The following is a 23,278-nucleotide window of genomic DNA, read 5'->3' as shown; positions in this document are numbered from 1 at the left end:
TGGCGACAAGAAAATGAATATTTACATATGAGACATCAATTTTCAAGAGAGATATGATTATAGGTATGGTGTTTTTGATAATAGAATTATTGGCTCACACTTTTTTGAAACATTTCTCTGACCGGAGAATTATACTTGGACTTCTCATTAGGGAATCTAATTGAGTTTTTAGAAGATTTACCACTTAGCCTGATAACAAAATATGAGTAAGTCCAACACGGCGGAGCTCCACCACGTCGCAGGAGAATGTGCAGAGGTTTTCTCAATACAACTATGCCAGGAAGATGGATAGGATATAATGGACCTATTGAATGACCACCACCTTCACTGCACATTTCTCTTTTAGATTTTTCGTATTCTATACACATTTTGAAAATATTGAAGAATCGAAAGATTCAATCAGGAGAGCCTGCATGACTGTCTTTTCACAGATGTTAGAGAACTGCCACAAGCACACTATTTCTAGATCAAGTATTTGTTTAAAAAATGATGGAAGACAATTCGAACAGTCAATGTGATATCGCGTTAGACGGTAACTTAAAAAATGTAACATGAAGCATTCCGTTATGATTTTCATTTTGTACGATTTATCATTTCAATACATTCTCTTCCGCAACTATTTCTTTTTCAATGTGGTGTATTACGATACTATTAACTATGTGCTGGCAACGATATGTAGAAATTTGATTTCTCATTGAAAAAAAAAGCTGAATTTTGATGAAGTGTTTTTTGGATGAAACGTCGAGAAATAAATATGTTGTAAAATGTCAATGAATTTGTAATTACAATGACTACCAAAATGATAAAACAAATATACAGGCCCGTAACTAGAAAAAATATATTGTTGATATATTTCAATAAACGAAACGTTGCATTGATAAACGGGTTGAGTAAGGTTATGAAAAACATGAAATGAAGCGAGAAGTTTTCTGTTATTTTGTGATATTATTGGAAATGGAGGCGATAGAGCAAAGACATAAAATCTGTCTTTTTCAGTTTTTTGCAGATATCTCAGAAATTGTTGATGATTTAATTGATCTATGTCACATTCCTGAAAGGGCAACTCTTGTTTCATTCAACCGTTCTTGTAGGACCTACCGTTTCCGAGATAGCAATAGTATCAGCTTAAAAAAAGGTATGTACGAAATAATTGGATTTTTACTGCGTTCCGTTGAAATTCAAAATACTTCGATGAATCAATTTAACAAGCTCAGTACAAATGATTACAAAAATATTATCAATTAATAATTAGATATGAAATATAGAAAATTTGTAAATTTAGATTACTGATTAGACTCAAGTATTTTCCATGAAACTTGAAGCTAGTGAAGAGTATGTCCTCTGCGACTGTTCAAAACGGCTCGATGTCTTCTGGATATACTCAAAATTGAATTGTGTAGGCCCTTTTCTGCGGTATTGCCAAACAGGCAGTTCGGAGGATCTCGAACAGCTCCAGGCGACTCTGAAAGTTATCACGGCCTCTCATTACCACTCTCTGGAGTTCATCTCATGCATACTCTATTGAATTAGGATCTGGTGATTGTGCAGGCCATGCTAATACGTCTTGTAGGAACTGGTTAACCGATCTCGCAACGTGTGGTCGAGCACTATCTTGCATTAGGATAAAATTGTCACCAACTGCTCCGGCATATGGAAGGAAAACAGGTTGGAGTATTTGGCGAACATAATTTGGGTGTTTGGAAGTCTTTCTAATAGAAAGAGGTCCGTTCTTTCTCCAAAACTCATCCCGTCTCATATTTTAATCGTTTCTTTTTTGTAAGAATACACATCCTAGACATACGCCTCGTCTTCACCAGACCTCAACCTGTCATTTGAGAAAAGCAGAGAAATCCATTAAACTCCATATCAGTCCACGCGCCATGCTTCTGAGCCCACACTGTACGATTGGCTCAATTATCTCTGTTCAGAAGTTGAACTCTGAGGGGCCGTCGGGACCTCATACTGTATTCACGCACAGAATACTTAGTGACTGGATTGACTATAAATCGGTTCAATTCGTGAGGTTGCAGTCAATAGCTGGGCTGTTAAAAAGAAAACTCTTTGTTATATGTCAAGCTTTCGGTATATTTCACACCTTCGTGTGATATATATATATATATATATATATATATATATATATATATATATATATATATAGATATATATATATATATATAGATATATATATATATATATATATATATATATATATATATATATATATATATATATATATATATATATATATATATGTCGGAGATGAAACAATAGTTGGAACTTTCCCTGGTCGAAGAATCATTTTCGGGGGCGCCAAGAGCATTGTCTCTGGATGAACCCATGTTTATTCTTTACCACAACAATAACTATCTTACAGAGGTATACAATATTTTGAAGAGATTGTTATTAGAAAATATAACCAGCACGTATCACGATAGACCCGTAAGTTCGATAACGAATCCACGGTCAGCAGGATAACGACCCTTCTCGTTCGAGGTTCAACTCGCACTCCCGGTACCTCACTTCATACCCTTCGGCATTTCTCGGTAAAAATTATCAAACATCCCAAACTGTCTACCTTATACTTTTCTTACCAATTAAAACTATCTATCTATCCTGTGACCGTGGCTACGTTTAGTGACCAGATGTCTCACCTCGGACCCAGGTATACCGCTATAAGCCTGGCAAAACATAATCGGCTTGAGTCGTAAACAACTACTCTAAATTTTATTATTTAAATACTACTGGAATGAAAGTCTAGACCAGGGAAAGTTCCAACTATTGTTTCGTCTCCGACACGGCCATTCTGACGATCACACGTCCTCGGGTGCACCAATAAACACTATTTTCAACCTTCAGCTTAATCTTTTGTACTTACTACAATAGTGAATATTATTTAAAACTACTTATTCAAAATTCCCATTATTTAGAGATCAGTATACCGACGAATTTCTTAATGGCATTTTTTTATGTACAAATTAACGGAAAAATTATTTTGAATATTTCCTTAAGAAAAATCCTTCTGTTATTCCATTCAGTTGTCTCCTCGCCAACCAACTAACAATTCACATCCACCATAGGTATATACCCTTTGCACCCTTAGTGGTCTGCCTCTGTATATCACATTGTCAACTGCCACAGTCTGACACATGTAGTGCGGCTTACGACTTTTCTCAGGCCCCCGCCACCTCGCCAACTGCCCATCGCGCCCTGACAATCTTGGCAACTTCCAAGATCGATTCAAACCCCACACGGATTTGCAGTAACGACTACAGCTTGGCGCAAGTAGTGCGACCAAAAGTCCCTTTAAGGCCCTCGCCACTTCTCCTACTGCCCATCGCACCCTGACTAAACCCCACAGGTTTGCCGTTACGACCTACAGCCTGGAGCAAGTGCAGCGACCTCAAAACTACCATTAGTGCTCGGCCTCTCCCTTGGTGGCTTCTGACTCTGTCTCAGAGTCATTTTCATTGTTCTCTTGGTCAGAGACATCCAACTTAACAGGAATATGGCACTCGGGCATCTTTCTTAAGTTTTCATGACTATGTTCTATTATTACTTAATGATTTTAGATTATACCGATCGCCGTCAAGAACCTCAGTCACCATAAACAGACCTCAAATCTTCGGGTCTAACTTTGTCTGATTTCTTTCCTCATTTTTAATCAATACAAAATCTCCAACATTAAATCGGACTACTTTAGATTTATTTTTATCAAATCTAGATTTATCATACTCAGCGTTACGTTCAGTACTAACAATCAGCCTGATCAGTCATTATTCCAAAAGGCCTGGCTACTTTACCGATTAGTAATTTTAATGGACTAGCTTTAGTAACTCGATTAGTAGTGCAATTTATTGCTATATGAATTTCATCTATTACGGCTTGCCAAGAGATTCCACTCGTTTTGGCTGCCGTAAACATACTTTTAAGGGTGATCATTATTCTTTCTACCTGACCATTTGCTCGACTAGAACCCGTAGCTATTAAATATAATTTTGAGCCTTGTCAGTTACAATATTCTTGAAATTCTTTACTCGTAAAACATCTTCCCTGATCCGCTATTATACGCGTAGGTGGACCAAACAAAGATATAGCATATTTTAAGGCTCTAATACTATGAAGGGTGTCAATTTTGCGAGTATAATATAATAAAACAAATTTTGTAAATGCATCTATCACAACAATAGCATATTCTTTTGAATCATTCTTCCCACTTAATTTACTTGTAATATCTGAATGAATCGTATGCCAGGAAATGTTAGTTTTGGGAATAGGATGCAACTCAGCCTGAACTTTACCTGAACTCGATTTAGAAATTTTACTGATGAAACAATTATCTACAAATTTACGAACATATTTCGTCATCAGTTCAAACCAATAGTATTCACAAACTTTGTCGAGTGTTTTTTCCCATCCTAAATGCATAATGGATTCGTGTACGTGATTAATTACCGACCACCTAAAAGCGCACGGAACAATCGGTAAACAATGAGTTTTACCTCGTCTTTGAATTTTTCGATACAGTAACTCAGATCGCAATTCATATGTTTTAGCAAGATCTGGCGCTAGCTCGTCATTTTCTAGCTCTGTTGTTATTTTGGAGATCTCAGAATCACGACGTTGTTCTGCGAGAAGCCAATCACTCGAAATTTCAGTCAAATTAATATGTTTTTCTAATATCTTATTCAAATTTTGATTTGATTCAATGCGACTATGATTTCGAGAAAAGAAATCGGCATGAGCCATGCGTTTCCCTTCTCTATAAATAATTTCAAAATTGAAAGTTTGTAAGAAAGCCCACCAACGATGAACTCTAGGTGTCAAGTCAGCTTTTTTTTTCGAGATGCTTTCAAAGAGTTACAATCTGTTATTACCGTAAACGATCGACCATGTATATAATGATGAAATAATTTAACTGCATCAAATACTGCTAACGTTTCTAACTCATATGAATGATATTTTGATTCAGCTGGACTAGTCGCTTTACTGTAATATTCAATAACTCGATTCAAACCACTTAATTTTTGCATTAAGATTGCACCATAACCTTCGTAACTAGCGTCCGTGTGTACTTCGATAGGGAGATTTGGATTAAAAATTATTAAGACTGACTCATTATTCAGCACTGAAATTATTATCTTTTGACGAACCTTTTCATGTATTTCGGTCCATTCAATATTTCTATTATTACCGGAGGTCAGTCGATACAAAGGTTTCATGACCTGTGAAAATTTAGGAATGAATTTACGGAAGTAGGACGAGAGACCGATAAACTGTCTCACTTGGGTTATGGTTTGGGGTGCAGGTAATGATGTTAGAGATTCAATCTTTCGGGAGTTGGGTCAAACTTTGCCAGCTTTAATCTCGTAGCCTAGATAGTTTATTGAAGTTTTGAGAAATGAACATTTGGAAAAATTAAAAAAAATCCGGTTTTGATTAAAATGCTAGCAACTTCTCGAATTCTTTTCAGCGCTTCTTCGATAGTAGAGGCAATTATCATAATATCGTCCATGTAAACAATAACATACGTATACGCGAGATTTCCGAGAGCCTTCATAACGGCCCATTGAAAAACAGATGGTGCATTTTTTAAGCCAAACGGCATGGTTAGATATTCAAATTGTCCATCAGGAGTAACGAACGCAGTACGTTCGATAGAATCTGGATGAACAGGGATTTGGTGAAATCCGCTAGCCATATCTAGGCATGTGAAATATTTTGCATTACTCAATCGGGCTATTTGATCAGAAATAAGAGGTAATGAAAATTTATCATCGATAGTATTATCATTTAATTCACGGTAATCTACACACAAAGGATCAGAGCCATCTTTCTTTTTGACGAGTAATATAGGACTGGCAAACGGGGAACAACAAGGCGAATAACATACGGGTACTTGGAAACCCCTGAATAAACGAATTATTAAATTCTTCCAAAACAGAAATGAGTTTCACTTTATTATCTCCAGTCACATCAGTGTCAACATTATTTAAATCAATTTTACTATTAGTTTCAGCTTTATTGCACGGATACATTTGTTTACTCTTAAATATTTCGAGATTATCGGAAGTTATATTTACATTAAACCCTTGTCCAAGAATTTCACGACCAATCATTATGTCGTATTTTAAAAAATCATCAGGAATAATATGAAAAAGAATCTAACATATGGCCATTAATGGTAACAACAGGTGAAATTTGTAGCGTTCAATTTACATTAACATTTCCAATCCCCTTTGAAATTATAAAATTATTGTCTCTTTTTCCCGCAAATCGGGTTGCCAAACACTCTTTCATTAATGAGCATTCCGCTCCTGAATCAAACCAAAATGAAAACGACTCACCACGGTGGACCAAGGAGAAAATCCTGAAGGTGATCCATATCCCACTTCTGATGTCGAAGAATCATTTTCGGGGGCGCCAAGAGCATTGTCTCTGGATGAACCCATGTTTATTCTTTACCACAACAATAACTATCTTACAGAGGTATACAATATTTTGAAGAGATTGTTATTAGAAAATATAACCAGCACTTATCACGATAGCCCCGTAAGTTCGATAACGAATCCACGGTCAGCAGGATAACAACCCTTCTCGTTCGAGGTTCAACTCGCACTCCCGGTACCTCACTTCATACCCTTCGGCATTCCTCGGTAAAAATTATCAAACATCCCAAACTGTCTACCTTATACTTTTCTTACCAATTGAAACTATATATCTATCCTGTGACCGTGGCTACGTTTAGTGACCAGATGTCTCACCTCGGACCCAGGTATACCGCTATAAGCCTGGCAAAACATAATCGGCTTGAGTCGTAAACAACTACTCTAAATTTTATTATTCAAATACTACTGCAATGAAAGTCTAGACCAGGGAAAGTTCCAACTATTGTTTCATCTCCGACATATATATATATATATATATATATATATATATATATATATATATATATATATATATATATATATATATATATATATATATATATATATATATATAAATAAAATAGTTTGCCCCTTGCCTCTCATGTAGACCTACGACTGTGTAGGTACGTGTGACAGATACCAATCGGAAAAACAACACCTAACCTAGCTAATGCCGCGCAGAGAGTTGAAGTAAAACCATCAGGCACCTGTGCAACGTTTTCGATTAGAAAGATCCGACACAAGTTATCTCCCATTATGAAAAGCAAAAATTAATTTCATTTGGTCGATACGACCAACCGATTGACCTGTTTCGGGGTACTTGCCCCATCATCAGTACCGGGAATGGTCTCTTCAGAACGGTGGGCACCGTCCGAGTATCACGACCAACAAATATAATTCCAGCTTGTCGTGAACTCTTTTTGCAGTTGATTCAGTAGAATTTCCACTGCGCCACCTGCAGACAGAGCCACGAAACAACTCCACAAACACATACTCTGCGGTGGGAGTCGGAATAATGATTATCATTCCGAAAAGGTGCATATGACATGCTCCAGGTTCAGGTGAAAACATCTTACCCTTTGCCTCTCATGTAGACCTATGACTCTGATGCCCTGTACTGATGAGGAGGCAAGTACCCAGAAACCAGTCTATTGGTTGGTCGTATCGACCAAACGAAATTAATTTCTGCTTTTCATAATGGGAAATAACTTGCAACGAATCTTCCAAATCGAAGACGTTGCACAGGTGCCTGATTTTTTAACTTCAACTCTTTGCGTGGCATTAGTTGGGTTAGTTGTTTTTCCGTTGGGTATCTACCACACGTACCTACAAAGTCGTAGGTCTACATGCGAGGCAAGGGGTAAGGTGTTCAATAATGAGAGAATGAAAACATGTTTTCAGGTGAAAAATGTTCATGAAGTATATAACATGTTTTTCAAAAACATCAATCGTTACAGAAAATGAAAACATGCAAGTATTCAACAGGCAGACAAAACACGTTATTGATAACCATATCATACTGTGAAATGTGACAATGAAACCTAACAGATTCAGGAACAATAATTCTGAAACAAATTGAGGTCTGACCATGAAACACATACCTACTGATGAGTGAAAGTGTGATAACAACTACTAAGAGAAACTCAAACAAGAATGAGAGAGAACTGCTACCAACTCATGGAACTGAAAAACAATATACATATATGAATATGATAATATGAATTGATATGATATGATAAACTGAAGTAAACATTTCAGAACTATCACTATTTTATCGATTATCGAATAAAAAAGTATAGATTTCACTGATGTGCTTGATAACACCTTTTCTGTTAGGGCAAGGTCTCGATTTTGCGATGACGGCCATTCTATACTCGGTCGACAACTTGCCATAATATCAATATTGAACTCCCCAATGAGATTTATGTTTTCAACTTGATCTAGATAAAATTTTTCATTAATTCTAGAATATTGATGATAATTTCAAATTTTTCTCTTATTTGCTATGTCAATTGAATGTGAAGTTTTTAATGTATTCAATGATTTCTCATATTTTCTTCAATTTCCATAAAAATTCCAATTCAATTTTGATTATAGTTTCTTTCAGTAGTGGTCTCTCACCACACTTTCGCTTATGTGTTCCATGATTACATATTATTTGTCATATTTCATAGTACAACATGGTTATCAAGCACGTGTTTTCGTATAAGTTGAATATTGAAATGTGTTCATTTTTAAGTTATTATTGATGTTGTTGAATAACAAATTGAGGGGTCTAGACAACTCAATTTCAAGTATAACGACCCGTTTTGAACAGTCGCAGAGGACATACTCTTCACTAGCTTCAAGTTTCCTGGAAATCACTTGAGTCCAATCAGTAATCTGAATCCTGGTCTGTAGATTTTTTGTGGCAATGTTTTTGGTGTTTCCGAAGCCTATTGTGTGGCCGATTTCAAGATGGTGTTCGAAGAGGGATGAGGCTGGATCTGATTTACGAACAGCAAACTCATGTTTATTGGCTCTATTGGAGACTATTCTGTTGGTCTAGTTGATCTAAGTTCTGGTGGAAAATCGTATTTTGTGTATACCCTGTAACTCATTGGGTATCGTGTCCTTGAGTGCTCGTAACAGTAAAATTGATTGTTGGCTGTGAAAAATGTTCTTATGTCAATCTTTTTTAGAATCTGCCTAACTCTATCGGTAACTCCATGAATATAAGGAAAAAGAACTAATACAGTCAAGAACATTCGGGCAGAAAGAAAAAATATCTTTTTGTCGTGCAATATCTGCTCCAAATTACTTAGCCATCGGCTAACATCATCCACTCAAAGGTAAATGAACATACTACAACTATTTACCTAGTTCATTTTTGGGAGAAGTTTGCGAATGAGAATTAGGCACTGAAGGTGTTGATACAGGTCGAGAGGGAAGAGAAGGGCATGATTCATCGCAGCAATTCATGCTTCGAACTGGAGTCCACCACCATCCTTTGTTCTTTATATACAAGAGAAAGACCAGTAGGATAGCTCCAAGGCCTGCCATCGCTCCCAGCATTGTACCGCCATCTGTTCCTAGAACACAATTAGTTTTTATTCTCAGAAAAATCCGCAATATAAAAATGGAATTCATAGTTCATATTATAGATTATTCATTCATTCACTCGCGTACTCCATTCATTTATTTACTAATTCAACAGCTGAATTCGATTATAATATACGAAAATGAAAAATAAATTGCATGTATTGAACCATTCTTTAATTATTGAAAAGTATCTGTGTGCGCCTATGTCCCTATGTTGAATTTAGAATTTTTTTGTAGTTATTGAGAAATGTAGGTATATTTTACGTTTCACCTTACTACTAGAGATTTTCAATCGATGATGGAACTCTCTCTTAGAATAATATAGTGTGTAATATAGGGGTGTTTCATTTCCGAATATGTCATCACTAATTTTTATATTCATACCCAAGGTGACATTGATCACTACCAATGCCGAATCTGCATCCGGAGATACGCAGTTCTCAGAGCTATGAAACAAAGGCTCTTTGTTTCATTTTAAAATATGTCATCACTTATTTTACTATAAATACGTCATGCATGGTGAAGTGAGTTAGTTGCATCCGTTGAAAGTGATACCAGTGACAAGTGCACCGATTTCTATTTGAAAGTAAGTGTTTTAAGTTTGATGTTTTCCTCAGATGAATTTATTCAAATGTAATTTAATTGAAAGTTGGTGAGAATTGTTGAATCATTTGATTTCCATAATTTTTCTCGATATATATATATATATATATATATATATATATATATATATATATATATATGTTGGATAATTTCAGTCAAATGTTTTACATGTCGTGGTTTGTTTCAGATAGTATTCGCATATATTGTGAATCAAAACATAAAGCTTTCATTTTTTATTTTTCGCAGATGGATTTACAAAAGTTGAATGCAAGTTCGATCGTGAAGAGGAAGCCAAGTCAAAGTAACAGATTTGCCTGTGGAGATGCTGCAGAGAATATTCACCGCCAAAATCGTGAAAGGTAAATTTGGTGAGGCGGTCTTGTTGGATTTGGGAGATAAAGTATCATTTCTGCCCCACCAAGTGACGGAGGCGTATCGCCCTCACTTACAAGAATTTTCATCAGGAAAATACGCTATTGTGTTCAAAGAGTTGATGGATATTCTAAAACCCAATCGTGTCGTTTTATTTGAAATTGTACGAAATCAAGGTTGGTACTGTTTCCAATTTTTTCTCCATTTAATATGCAAACAGTTTGTGGTTGTATACAGTATTTTTCGTTCGGCTTTGAATTTGTCATCCATAGATATGATCTGCATAAAGTAGTGTTTTCATACAATATTTTCTCTTTATTTAGTACGTGCAGAATATGTGTTTTAAATTCGTTATTTTGGATGAAACTTGATTTTTTATTTTCATTATAAGCAATCACTTCATGAAAGACATTACCCTCTCTGTTGACAAAAGTATTTTTTTAGTGTATGTTTGTACTGAAAACCGAATTTTTTTCAGAATGATACATCATCAACGTGTGCAGTATCAGTCAGAGTCATCTCAACAACAACATTCAAAACCGTCATAGCGACCTTTCCAGAACGAGTTTCAACTCTCAGCAGTTTCCATTTTTTCCAGTCTATAGTTGCACATTATGAGGCTAGAATTTGTCGATATTCAGGGATTTTTTGGACAGACTGCGCCTATTCAATATATACACAACCGTAGTGAATTTGGACTTTGAAGATTCATGGTGGTGTATTCCAAAATTGGAGAAAAACACGCCGTTCTGTATGGGTCATTTCAGAGAAAATTCGTTCAGCTGCCGTCTCAATAACGTTGAGAAATAAAGAAAATAAGTTTGTCTGTCATTTTGAATTCTGATTCGTTGGGTCGTTATAGCAAAAAGTGGCATTTTATATCTTGAATTTTATTCAGGACATTATTATAGATGATTGACATTTGACATTAAATTTCAATTGTGATATTTGGAAATTAATTTCGTATTGTAGTTTTTTCGAAATTCCCTTTCAAAATAGCATCATTTGATATAGATACCGGACGAGTCTATTATGTGTAGATAACCTGAGTTTCATTTGGTCGGAGTTCTGAGTTCTTGGACATATAAACATAACAAAGTAACGATACAGACAAATATGAAAAATCGTCATAAAATAATTCAAATCCATTCAAGTGAATACATGAATTGATACATACATGATTGATACCTGTTGATGATCTTGACCTTCCCTAATATTTATAAACATTCATATTATGCTGAAGTTGTAACTTTGCCCCCGGTCACCGTACTACGACAAAATGCTTGATGTGCATTCATGCAACTGTATTTGAAGATAGTTTTATATTCCTTCATATATATATTATAATCATATCAATTTTGATGACTATGAACTTGGAATAATCATGTCGCTGGAATGAACGAAATTGCACGCATCATTCGATACCTAACGAAGCATACCAGGACATAAAGTCATCGTAAGATCTCCGTTGGTATCTTCTAAACATTTCAGTCTTGAGTGAATGAATCATGTCAAAAGCGACGATCCGACTATTATCAACGAAAATATGATTCAGTGCCCTTTTGGTTACCTTTTTGTTTTTTCTTTGTTGATAAATTCAACATATCTCCTTTCATTTGATATGCTGCACGTGACAATGCGACTTTTATTAACGAAGACGCGGGTTCGTGCATTTCTGACATATTGCGCCATCTTTGTTTTTTCTTTGTCGACGAGTTCTGCATTCGTTTCCCTTCCATTTGACGTGTCATAGGTACATGACGATCCAAATATTATTAACGAAGAAGCAGGTTGTGCACTTCTGCGCCATCTTTGTTTTTTCTCTGTCGATACATTCTGCATTCGTTTCTCTTTCATTTGATGTGCTGCACGTTGAGATCCAAATATCATGAGTGAAATTGTGACTAAATGCCTTTCTGACATGTTGCGCATCTTTGTATTCTCTCGTCAATTAATTCTGCATTTTTCATCCTTTCATTTGACGTGCTGTATGCGTAGATTCGATTATTATTAGCGAATATACAACTTAGTGCCCTTTTGACAGTTGCGCCATTTTTTTTTCTAATAACTCATTCCTCACACATTTTCTACCACGCCACCACCTCCCACGCTGACTACGTCACTTCCAAAGTTTTAATGTTTTATCACTATTTTTATTATTTTTCGACCCACATTCCCCAGTTCAATATCATCTTACACAATTATTCGACCGATATTTGATTCCTCCATTCTGATTGGCTGACCGACACCACTCTGTAATACAAGTTGAGTTTTAATGTTTTATCACTATTATTATTATTATTCGACCCACATTCTTCAGTTCAATTTCATCTAGCACCATCATTCTACTGATATTTAATTTCTCCATTCTGATTGGCGGGCGACTCCACTCTGTACCAGAAGTTAGGCTAAGTGTTCCACAAAGTTCCGTTCAGGAGTCCGAAAATTCGCAAAACGAACCTTCATACGACAAAGCGTGGACTTTAGTTATCTCCTGATGATGCTTACTTGGTTACCGAAACGCGTTAAGTGATAAATGACTGTCATATTGAAATAGGAAAAAAAACGACAATCACGACGAAACGATAACGAATAAAGGCACGTGAACTTGTCGAAAACGCACGCAAAACCGTCGCATGCAAAACTGCCGAATACTTCACTTTCCCTATTTTGGAACGTTAACTCCACAATACGACTCAGCATTATTTCTGCCAAATTTCGAGAGAGAAGAGTAATGTGGGGTTCCAAACGATGTATTTCCAATATTGATTCACTCTGTATATAAGCGCTAATATTTCGTAGGATTTTCAATACGATTTTCACCACACTATGGCAAAATTTCCAACATGTGTGGGCTATTATTTCTCCAAACTGAAACTCACTTTCCAAATGTAACTGATATATCAATCGCAAACGTGTTATGATTTCAATATATTTTGAAGTGATAATATTTAATATTGAACGAATTTCCAATATTGATTCACTCTGTTTACAAGCGCTGATATTTCGTAGGATTTTCAATACGATTTTCACCACACTATGGCAAAATTTCCAACATGTGTGGGCTATTATTTCTCCAAACTGAAACTCACTTTCCAAATGTAACTGATATATCAATCGCAAACGTGTTATGATTTCGATATATTTTGAAGTAATAATATTTAATTGAACGAATAGTCATGAAGAAAAGTATTTGCATTGTATTCCGAAAAATTTGGAACCGTTTCTAACGAGTGATCAATGCACACCGAATGAATTTCTTAATACTTGTTGATAATCTTGACCTTCCCTCATATTTATGAACATTCTTATTATGCTGAAGTTGTAACTTTGCCCCCGGTCACCGTACTACGACAAAATGCTTGATGTGCATTCATGCAACTGTATTTGAAGATAGTTTTATATTCCTATATATTTATATATATTATAATCGAATCAATTTTGATGACTATGAACTTGGAATAACGAAAGATGGAATTGTGAATACTGTCCGTTTTCGTTTCAGAATATCGAAGTTGAGGTTGAAATATCTTTCAATTCATGTATGAAACCATATCACCTTGGATTTGAATGGAGCAACAAACACATGAATTCTGCTTTCTCCCCTTTTATTTGAAGTGCTACATGTGATGATGCCACTATTATTAGTGAAGATACAACTTTGTGCCCTCTTGGCATCGTCTCCGTTTTTTTCTTTGTCGATGAATTCTGCATTCGTTTCCCTTTCATTTTGTGTGCTGCACGTTGAGATCCAACTATCATTAACAAAGATGTTGCTTAGTATTCCTCTGACATACTGCGCCATTTTTGTTTTCTCTCTGTCGATGAATTTTGCATTTTTTCTTCTTTCATTTGACGTGCTGTACGTGACGATTCGACAATTATTAACGAAAATGTGGCTTTGTGCCTTTCTGACATGTTGCGCCAGATTTGTTTTTTCTCTGTCGATGAATTTTGCATTCGTTTCCCTTTCATTTGATGTGCTGCACGTTGAGATTCAGCTATCAATAATGAAGATGTGGGTTAGTGCTTTTCTGACATGTTGCACCATATTTGTTTTTTCTTTATAGATGAATTTTGCAATTCTTCTTCTTTAATTTGACATGATATACGTGACGATCCGAAGTTTTTTCAATGATTCTCTTTGCAATTTTTCTTATGCTGTTTAACATTAGGCGCTCGATATTATATTTTTCATAGTCTACAAATGAAATCATTTGAAATGAGTACCCACATCGACCTGTTGTGACTAGTATAGCGAAAATAGGTTATGAGGTCCTTTTGGCTTTTTAAAATGAATAACTATGTTTTTTGACATCTAAATGAATCCATAGATGTCAAAATTATTGGTATCGGACGACCGGAAGTGACCTGTTCTTGTCAGATTCGAAACCTTCTCACCCTAAGGAATCCAAAAATACCACATTTTTCAGTATACGATGTTTATTTCATTTTTTTGTCAACAAATTATGCGTTTTGAATCAAACTTCTGCAATTGGATCACACTCGTAGTTGTTCATAACCCAACAACTTTGAATTCCAAGTATGTTCAATGATTTTCTTTTAATGTGCAATTCTTCCTATGTCATTTCACATTAGACGCTGTATATTATACTTTTCATAATCTACAAATGAAATCATTTGAAATGAGTACCCACATCGGTCTGTTGCTGCTAGTATAATGAAAATAGGTTATAAGGCCCTTTTGGCTTCCAAAAATAATTAATCACGTTTCATGACATGTAAACGAATTCATTGATGTCGAAATCATCGAAATCGAAGGACCGGAAGTAAAAACCGGAAGTGGTCGTTTTTTAATGGATTCTGAACCTTCTCACCCTAAGGAATCCAAATATATCATATATTTCAGTATCCAATGATTTTTTCATTTTCTTTGTCAATAAATTCTGCGTTTTGCATCAAGCTTCTGCAATTGGAATAAACTTATAGTTGTTTATAACCCAACATTTTTTAATTCCAAGTTTGTTCAATGATTTTTGTTGAGTTTGCAATTCTTCCAATGTTATTGCACATTAGGCGTTAGATATTATATTCATTACGCCATATTTGTTTTTTTCTGTCGGTACACTCTGTTTTCGTTTCTCTTTCATTTAATGTGCTGCACATTAAGATCCAATTGTCATTAACGAAGATTTGGCCTGGTGCTTTCTTGACATGTTGCGCCATCTTTGTTTTTTCTTTGTCGATGAATTCTGCTTTTTTTATCCTTTCATTTGACGTGCTATACGCGACGATCCGATCATTATTAGCGAATATACAACTCAGAGCCCTTCTGATAATTGCGCTATTATTTTTTGTGATAAATCAATAATTTTCACAAATTATCACACATGTCACCACCTCCCACGCTGACTACGTCACTTCCAAAGTTTTAATATTTTATCACTATTATTATTATTATTCGACCCTCAGTCTCCAGTTCAATTTCATCTAGCAAAATCAACCGAGCGATATTTGATTCCTCCATTCTGATTGGCTGACCGACACCACTCTGTAACAGACGTTAGGCTGAGGAGTCTGAAAATTCGCAAAACGAACCTCCATACGACAAAGCATGGACTTTAGTCATTTACTGCTGATGCTTACTTGGTTAGCGAAACGCGTTAAGTGAAAATGACTGTAATATTGAAACACTTAAAACGGTTACGACAATAACTGGAATCATAACGAATAAACGCACGCAAACGATCGAAAACGCACGGAAAACAGTCGAAAACGCACGCAAACGGTCGAAAACGCACGCAAACGATCGAAAACGCACGCAAACGATCGAAAACGCACGGAAAACGGTCGAAAACGCACGCAAAATGGTCGAAACGTTTGTAGAACGGTCGCTTTCACCATTTTCGAATGTTAACTCCACAATACGAAACTTCTCGACACGTTTGGTGCCATCTCCTTCTTCTCCTGATGATGCTAACTTGGTTAACAAAAATACGAAACTTCCGACATGTTGGAACGCTAGACTTCTGTTGAACCGGCATGTTTTTTCCTTAAATGATGTATTTTGAAACGCCCTGTATACACATATACATATTTTAAACTGACATGTTTTTTTTCTTGAATGATGTATCTTGACGCACCCTGTACACTTCGACGCCATATTTGTTTTCAATGATGTATCTTGAGATACCTTGTCACATTGAGGGATCGCACGTTGAAAACTTACAGCCTCGTGAAACTGTTATGTTTTTTCCCTCAAATGATATATTTTGACGCACCCTGTACACTTCAACGCCATATTTGTTCTCAATGATGTATTTTGAGATACCTTGTAACATTGAGGGATCGCTCTTTGAAAGGATACAGCCTCATTAATCTGTAATATTTTTTCTTAAATCTGATTCATTATTATTTATATATCACTTTCGCGCTTCCAATTTCCATCGAGTCGTTCACGATTAATTTCAAAACCGGCAACGCTACATTGCCCCATGAACAACAACATATCTTATAACCGGCAACACCTGCTTGCGATAGGAACGTAAAACCTCGATACCATCTCCATTTCACTTTGCTTCGATTACGTCACACGCGTCTCTCGCTCTTACACATCTTTACATGAAATATTAATCATTTCCCAAATCTAAGTATCCGGCAACGCTACATTGCCCCATACACAACGATTTATTTGTACAACCGACAACACATGCTTGCGCTAGCAACCGGTAAAACCTCGATACCATTTCCATCTCTCTTTGCATCGATTACGTCACACGCGTCTCTCGCTCTTACACACACATACACATCTTCACATGAAATATTAATTATTTCCCAAATCTAAGTATCCTAAATCCTATCTTCAACATGATAATGATGATTACAGTCTACAGTCTACAAACTAACGCTATAAATACCCAACATCCGCGGTTAGTTTCAATATCTTACGTTGGTGTAGAGGCTAAGGACAATGTCTACCGCGCGGACGATTCAGTTTCGAATCTCATAACTATAAACTTTTTTTAATTAAAATCACGTGACTGGAACGTGACAAGGGGACCGAGGGGTGATGCGGAGTCCCAAGGAGACCGAGTTCCATGCTTGAATCGATGTGATACTCGTTCCATCCTGCGTCGACGACGTCACACGGTTCCGCCACTCCTGTTTGAACCAAAAATTGCAAAGTTCAGCTCCATAAGAAAATACATGGGATTTTGTGCCAGAAGTCTCTTTGTTCATCTACTGACACTACCCTGGCAAGCCATGATGAATCCCTTAGTTTCCGACTTCAGCCCACTCGACCTGAGGAAAGCAAAAGTCAGGCGCTTTGATAAGCCAAGGTCTCCAATGTTATTGAAGAAGACTCCATGCATTGGCTTATCCTTGTGTTTCCGCAGAAGTGAGGTTATCCCTGCGGCTTTTATATGAGCTTTTTGCTGAACGGGTTCCAACTCGGTGACAGAGTTGTGGTCACCTCGTTCAGTGTCGAAAAGTATACCGAATTCATCAGCTGCTCGGGCAGCTGCCCTAAAGAGAAATGCTCCAATTCCTGCTCTCTCATAGTCTCGGACCATGTAGAGAAGGGTATCCGAACTCCTGACGAATTTACAGGCTGTATCCAGTACTATTCTGTCATGTAGACACTCCAAACTCAAAAGTCTAAGACATTCCTGTTGTCGGAGGAAGTACAACCGTTGGAACGGACGATTTGGGATACAAACTCCTATAGTGATGCATCATTTTTTGGGTCTTTACGTTGAGTTGATACAGCTCCTCTCGAGTCCACTTCACTACTTCCAACGAGTAGATTAAGATTGGAACGGCTAGCATATTTATTGCAGCAACTTTGTTCTTACTCGACAGTTTCGATGACCAGATCTGTCGAAGTTATTATTATTATTATTGTGAGGTTTCCATTGGACAGTTCACAAAACCGCAACACGTTTTTCGCTATACAACAGCTTCAAGTATGAAAAAGCTTGAGGAAGCTACAGTATAGCGGAATACATGCTGCACTTATTTACGGTTTTGTAAACTGTCCAGTGAAAATCTCACGGATAAGTGTTACTTATAATTCCATGGAAATTCAAGTGATGCTTCTGAGTTGTATGATCAAGTATAGGTATCCCAATCGGTAAAATTTCGGATAAGCGGCAGCCGCGAATCTGAGAAAAAAATTTGTGTTAACATACGTATATTGAGGTATGGATTAAAATTTTCAAAGACAAAATCAGCCCTTCAGAAATCCTAAACTTTCGACTTTTTTTGTTGCACAATACAAACTATAGAATCAGAAGTATTTATTCACCATACAAAAGGTGACAAAATGTCACCTATATGTAACCTTATAAATTGAACGAAGGTCATTTTTGTGGAGGAAATTAGAGTTTTCTATACAGAGTGTACCAAATTAAGCCGGCACCATTTCCAACTCCGTCATTATTGATGCTACGAATTCGGTTAAATAGGCAAACTAATAGCATTTTTAATGGCCTTCTCGATGCCGAAAACAAACAAAAAATTACAGTCGAGTTTTCAAAATATTTCATGAAATGATATTTTTTTAAATAAAGCACCTTATGTTTTATCATGAATTTTGATTCGTAATATCATTCTCAACAACAACACAATTCTTCCTAAAGTTGAAGATGAGCGACTTATGTGGAAATATTCATTTATTTCACAATCACATAAAATTCTTTGTTTTGGTGAATAAAGAGCTATAAGATGTATATATTCAAAAACACCGCCTCCTTATTCAACACATATTTGGGCCCTTCTCATGATGCTTTCAACACATTTCAGTCATCACTTCTGTTGATTAGAGTTTTAATATAATTTTTCAGTTCATCTACATTATAATGTTTTGAAATTAATTATAGTTTCAATATAATTTTTCAGTTCATCTACATTATAATGTTTTATTTTGTGCACATCATTTTTGGCGGTGAACGAGAAAACCACTCAACAAGACTAGTTGTAGCAATCCATCTGTTTTCTAAATAGTCTCGCAAAATTCTGTTTACGCAACTAAAATTATGTGCTGGTGCTCCATCCTGCTGAAAATAGATCATCTGACGAGCCTCCAGATCAAGATAATCGAAAAACTCTTCCAACATTCTTATTAATGAATTACTTTAACGAGGTCCGTTCAAAGGACTATGGTAGAATAAATATAGTTTTAAAAAATTGAAAAACACGCTTTAAAAAAACAATAACGAACGAAAAATAATAGTATTATTGTGAAAAAAGAGTGGGCGCTTTGTGCCATATCTATGTATATCAAGCGTTATTATTTTATTATTTTAGACGATGAAGCACAGCAAAAAACCGTATGTAATGTTTTAGTGCTCTCACGGTATTTTTCTGGTAATTTAAGTAGGATTCTAACATATCACTTTTTTCTTGATGGGAAAATGGCATTTCGAAAAATATTCGAATAGTAACATTGCAATAAACAGTTACAATAATTTATGACATTGTCATGATATTCTTGACAATATTTGACAAATAGTATTTCAACAAAGTTTCAAGGCAACTTGATTACTCATAAAAATTCTGTTTTATCGAATCAAACACATTTTTCCCAACCGCATTAATATGACGCTCCAGTTCTATACAAAAACGGCTTCAATGCTATCATTACAGTAGACATACCTATTTTGATTCACAAAATAAATACGGCTAATGGAATAGCTTTGAGATGGCAATTATCGTTTTGTAAATTAATATCAAACAGCTCAGTGGTGTCAAAAGTGAGTGGTACGACATGATAATCACGGATTTCACAAGTTCAAATCCCAGCGCAATTTTTTCTTTTTGCTGTTAATAACAAAATATTGGCATTCGTACCAAAATTGGATGTTTGGACAACCATGAGGTTTCATTTGCCAAAACGAAGAAATTTTTTATACTAGTGAAATAAATAAATATTTCTACATAAGTCGCTCATTCTGAACTTGAGGAGAAGGGTGATATGAGCTTTGTTGTTGAGAATGTTATCACAAATGGAAATGCATGATGAAATATAGTGTTCCTTTCAAAAAAATATTATTTTATGAAATATTTTGATAACGCAACACCCTGTATGACATCACAATGTAGAGAGTTTACCAAGAAAATGTCTTAAAAGTATGTTGGAGAAGAACGAGACATTTCTTTTGTTTTTGTTCGAGAAGCCAATTATAGAACTTATAAAATCTAGTCAACTGGTTTATCGGCTTGAAAAAAAATAACCCCCACTCATGGATCAGTTCAGAACAAGGCTGGACTTCTCTCAGTTTGAATTTTCATCCCTGATCCCTGTTTATCAAATTTCTCTTCAAATTTCGCTGGCTAGTAGCCTCACTAATTTTGGTTCGACTCTTTTCTTGTTTACTGGCTCCTATATATTTTCTCAAATTGATGAGCAGTTAAAATTCGAAATTCAACATGAAATATTTTTCAAAAAATAATGAAAACCAACATGTAAAACCAGACAAAGATTGCAAATTATTCAAATTAAAATTCATAGAGACCGGTATATAAAATATTCCAGAACAGGGGTCGGCAAGTTGTTTTAGGTGGGGTCCGGATACTGCGGGAAAATTTTACCGGGTCCAGAAAAAAAAAATATCAATAATGAAGTGCTACATATTATTTTGGTTCCAAATCACATTCTGAATTATTAAAGAAATACAAGACCTCTTATTAATGTGAGAAACTACACCGACGGTCTTGAGCCAGGTTTTTATAGTTTGGTTCTCGAGAGAAACAGCAAATTCGAAAGATGAGAAAGATGTTTCGCATATGTAGTTATGTCGAGCCGAACATAGTGGCCAAATTGATAGCTAGTCTTTTACAAATTTTATATTTTCCTGGGACATGTTTGGCCCACAATTCTTCAGGGGATACCGTTCTATACATTTGCAAAGGCACATCTTCTTGCAAATCAATTATCTCCATTTGAAGTGATGGCTTTGACGGATTGAACAACTTGGCAGCCACATCTGTCCATTTTGCCGGTGCATCAATTTCAGATTTAAGGAACGGAGATAGCTTGCCTATCTCTGCTAAGTCTTGGAATCTTGTAGCAAATACGTTTTTAAGATCGGTCAGAAATTTTACAAACTCTGCAAGGTCTTCTGCAGAGGTCTCCTTTTTGAATTCAAGAATTGTCAGAAAATGAATAAATTCTTGTTTAACAATATCTTCTTCAAAGATATTCAGCATACAACGAAAAGCAGAGACGCTTTGTATCAGATCACATGATAATTTTCCATTTCTTTCTCTTCTCTGTATTGAGGGCATTCAGATATTTTAAAATATATTTCAGTAAAGCCACAACCAGCATATTGTGTTCGTTTTTTATAAACTCAAAGTCCTTTCTGGCTCCCTGCTTATCCAAATTTTGCAAGAAGGAGGATACTTGTTCTTTCATTAGCCAGAAACGTTCAATAACTTGACCTTTACTTAGCCAACGAACATTGTTGTGTTGTAGTAAGTCAGAAACGCAGAATCACATTCAGAAAGGAACTCTTTGAAATGACGGTGCTGAAGAGTCAATCATTGCTGGGGCCCCGTCAGTTGAAAGCGAAACCATTTTATAATAACTGATGTTATGTTTCGTAATAAAATCATCAATGGCCTTGAATAAGTCTTCTCCTCGAGTGTTACCTTTCAACGGCAATATTGCTAGCAACTCTTCCCTATAAATCTGACACTCAATGTCAAAAAATCCTACGAAAGTTGATATTTGTTCATCATCAACAATGTCACATGGTTCATCAAGTGCTATGGAGTAGCAAGGTGCCTTTTGCAGAAGTTCAAGAAGAGTGTTTTTAATGTCCGTAGCTAAAATTTCAGTTCTTCGTATATCACTTCTCGCTGACAATGGAATACTTTGAATTACAGAGACATTTTTTTTCTTCAAAAAGTGACGTAACTACTGCCGACATAAATTCCTTCACTATCTCAGAATCTGAAAATGGTTTTTGGTGTTTATTAAGCGTCCAGCACACACGTAACGCTGCTTCTGTGGATTTTTCTTGGTCGCTTATGCAACGAACTATTAATTTTGTACTCTTTCCGTAAGAACTGAGATATGTCTGATTTTTTCCTTTACGAGCGTGACTGCCAAGATGAAAGTTTTTGTGGAACTGCTGATGAGTTGTTTCGTAGTGTTGCTTCAAATTTCCACTTTTAACAGTAGCGACAGTTTTATTGCATATAAGGCACACTGGAACTGCTTGAGGCCTATAAGGCAGCGTAAAACAATATTGTTTAATCCATCCTGCCAAAAACCTTCTATTTTCACTGTCGACTTTACGTTTTTTAGGATCCATATCAACGTTCGTACAGAAAGATTTTTTATCAAACGAACGAAAATGTCAGAAATCATGAAACAAATGTCTGACTGGCAGTCTGCTTTCAATTCTTTTCCACTCCCGCACTATCGATTTCGATACGTACTCGTGCTTGTTTCAGCAAAACAAAACAGGAGCAAGCACGCTGAAGTAAGGTAAGTACGCGGAGCGCTGTGGAATGCTCCCGCACATATTACCGAAAAAATGGCACGAAGTTCAATATATGGATGTTTCGTGTGCATGAGAGAGATTTGAAAATATTTCAATCGCACCACTCTGATTCGCGCACACATAGGCTAGATGGGAAACTTATCAGTAGTAGGTAAAACAGGTTAACTAGGCAAATTGAATTAGAATACGTACCAAGTTAGATTGTATTTGTGTTATTTTAATTAATGAAGGTGTGGAATACCTCATCTACGAATTTTTGAATGTACTTGGTATATAATACAATATTTGGGGTGGTCTGCGAGTCTACCTGTTGCGGTCCGT

The 23,278-nt window shown here is 36.0% G+C and overlaps 1 protein-coding gene across 2 annotated transcripts in view; it reads right to left on the bottom strand.

Moving 5' to 3' along the window:
* The window catches only part of Syt14 (Synaptotagmin 14), a 159,445-nt gene that overhangs the window by 87,993 nt on the left and 48,174 nt on the right, over positions 1 to 23,278 (bottom strand). For both annotated transcript variants that reach the window (XM_074186174.1, XM_074186173.1), the window contains exon 2: positions 9,284 to 9,496. In XM_074186174.1, coding sequence (XP_074042275.1) covers positions 9,284 to 9,479 — 196 coding nt within the window. In that variant the 5' untranslated portion in view covers positions 9,480 to 9,496. The remainder of the gene's footprint in view (positions 1 to 9,283; positions 9,497 to 23,278) is intronic.

Source organism: Leptinotarsa decemlineata, unplaced genomic scaffold (genome assembly GCF_025532065.1).
Source record: "Leptinotarsa decemlineata unplaced genomic scaffold, Ldec_3_MD MMD2_tig00078422_RagTag_RagTag, whole genome shotgun sequence".
NCBI lineage: Eukaryota > Metazoa > Arthropoda > Insecta > Coleoptera > Chrysomelidae > Leptinotarsa > Leptinotarsa decemlineata.
Note: the sequence above shows the minus strand (reverse complement) of the source record. Positions and strands in the feature narration are given on the sequence as shown.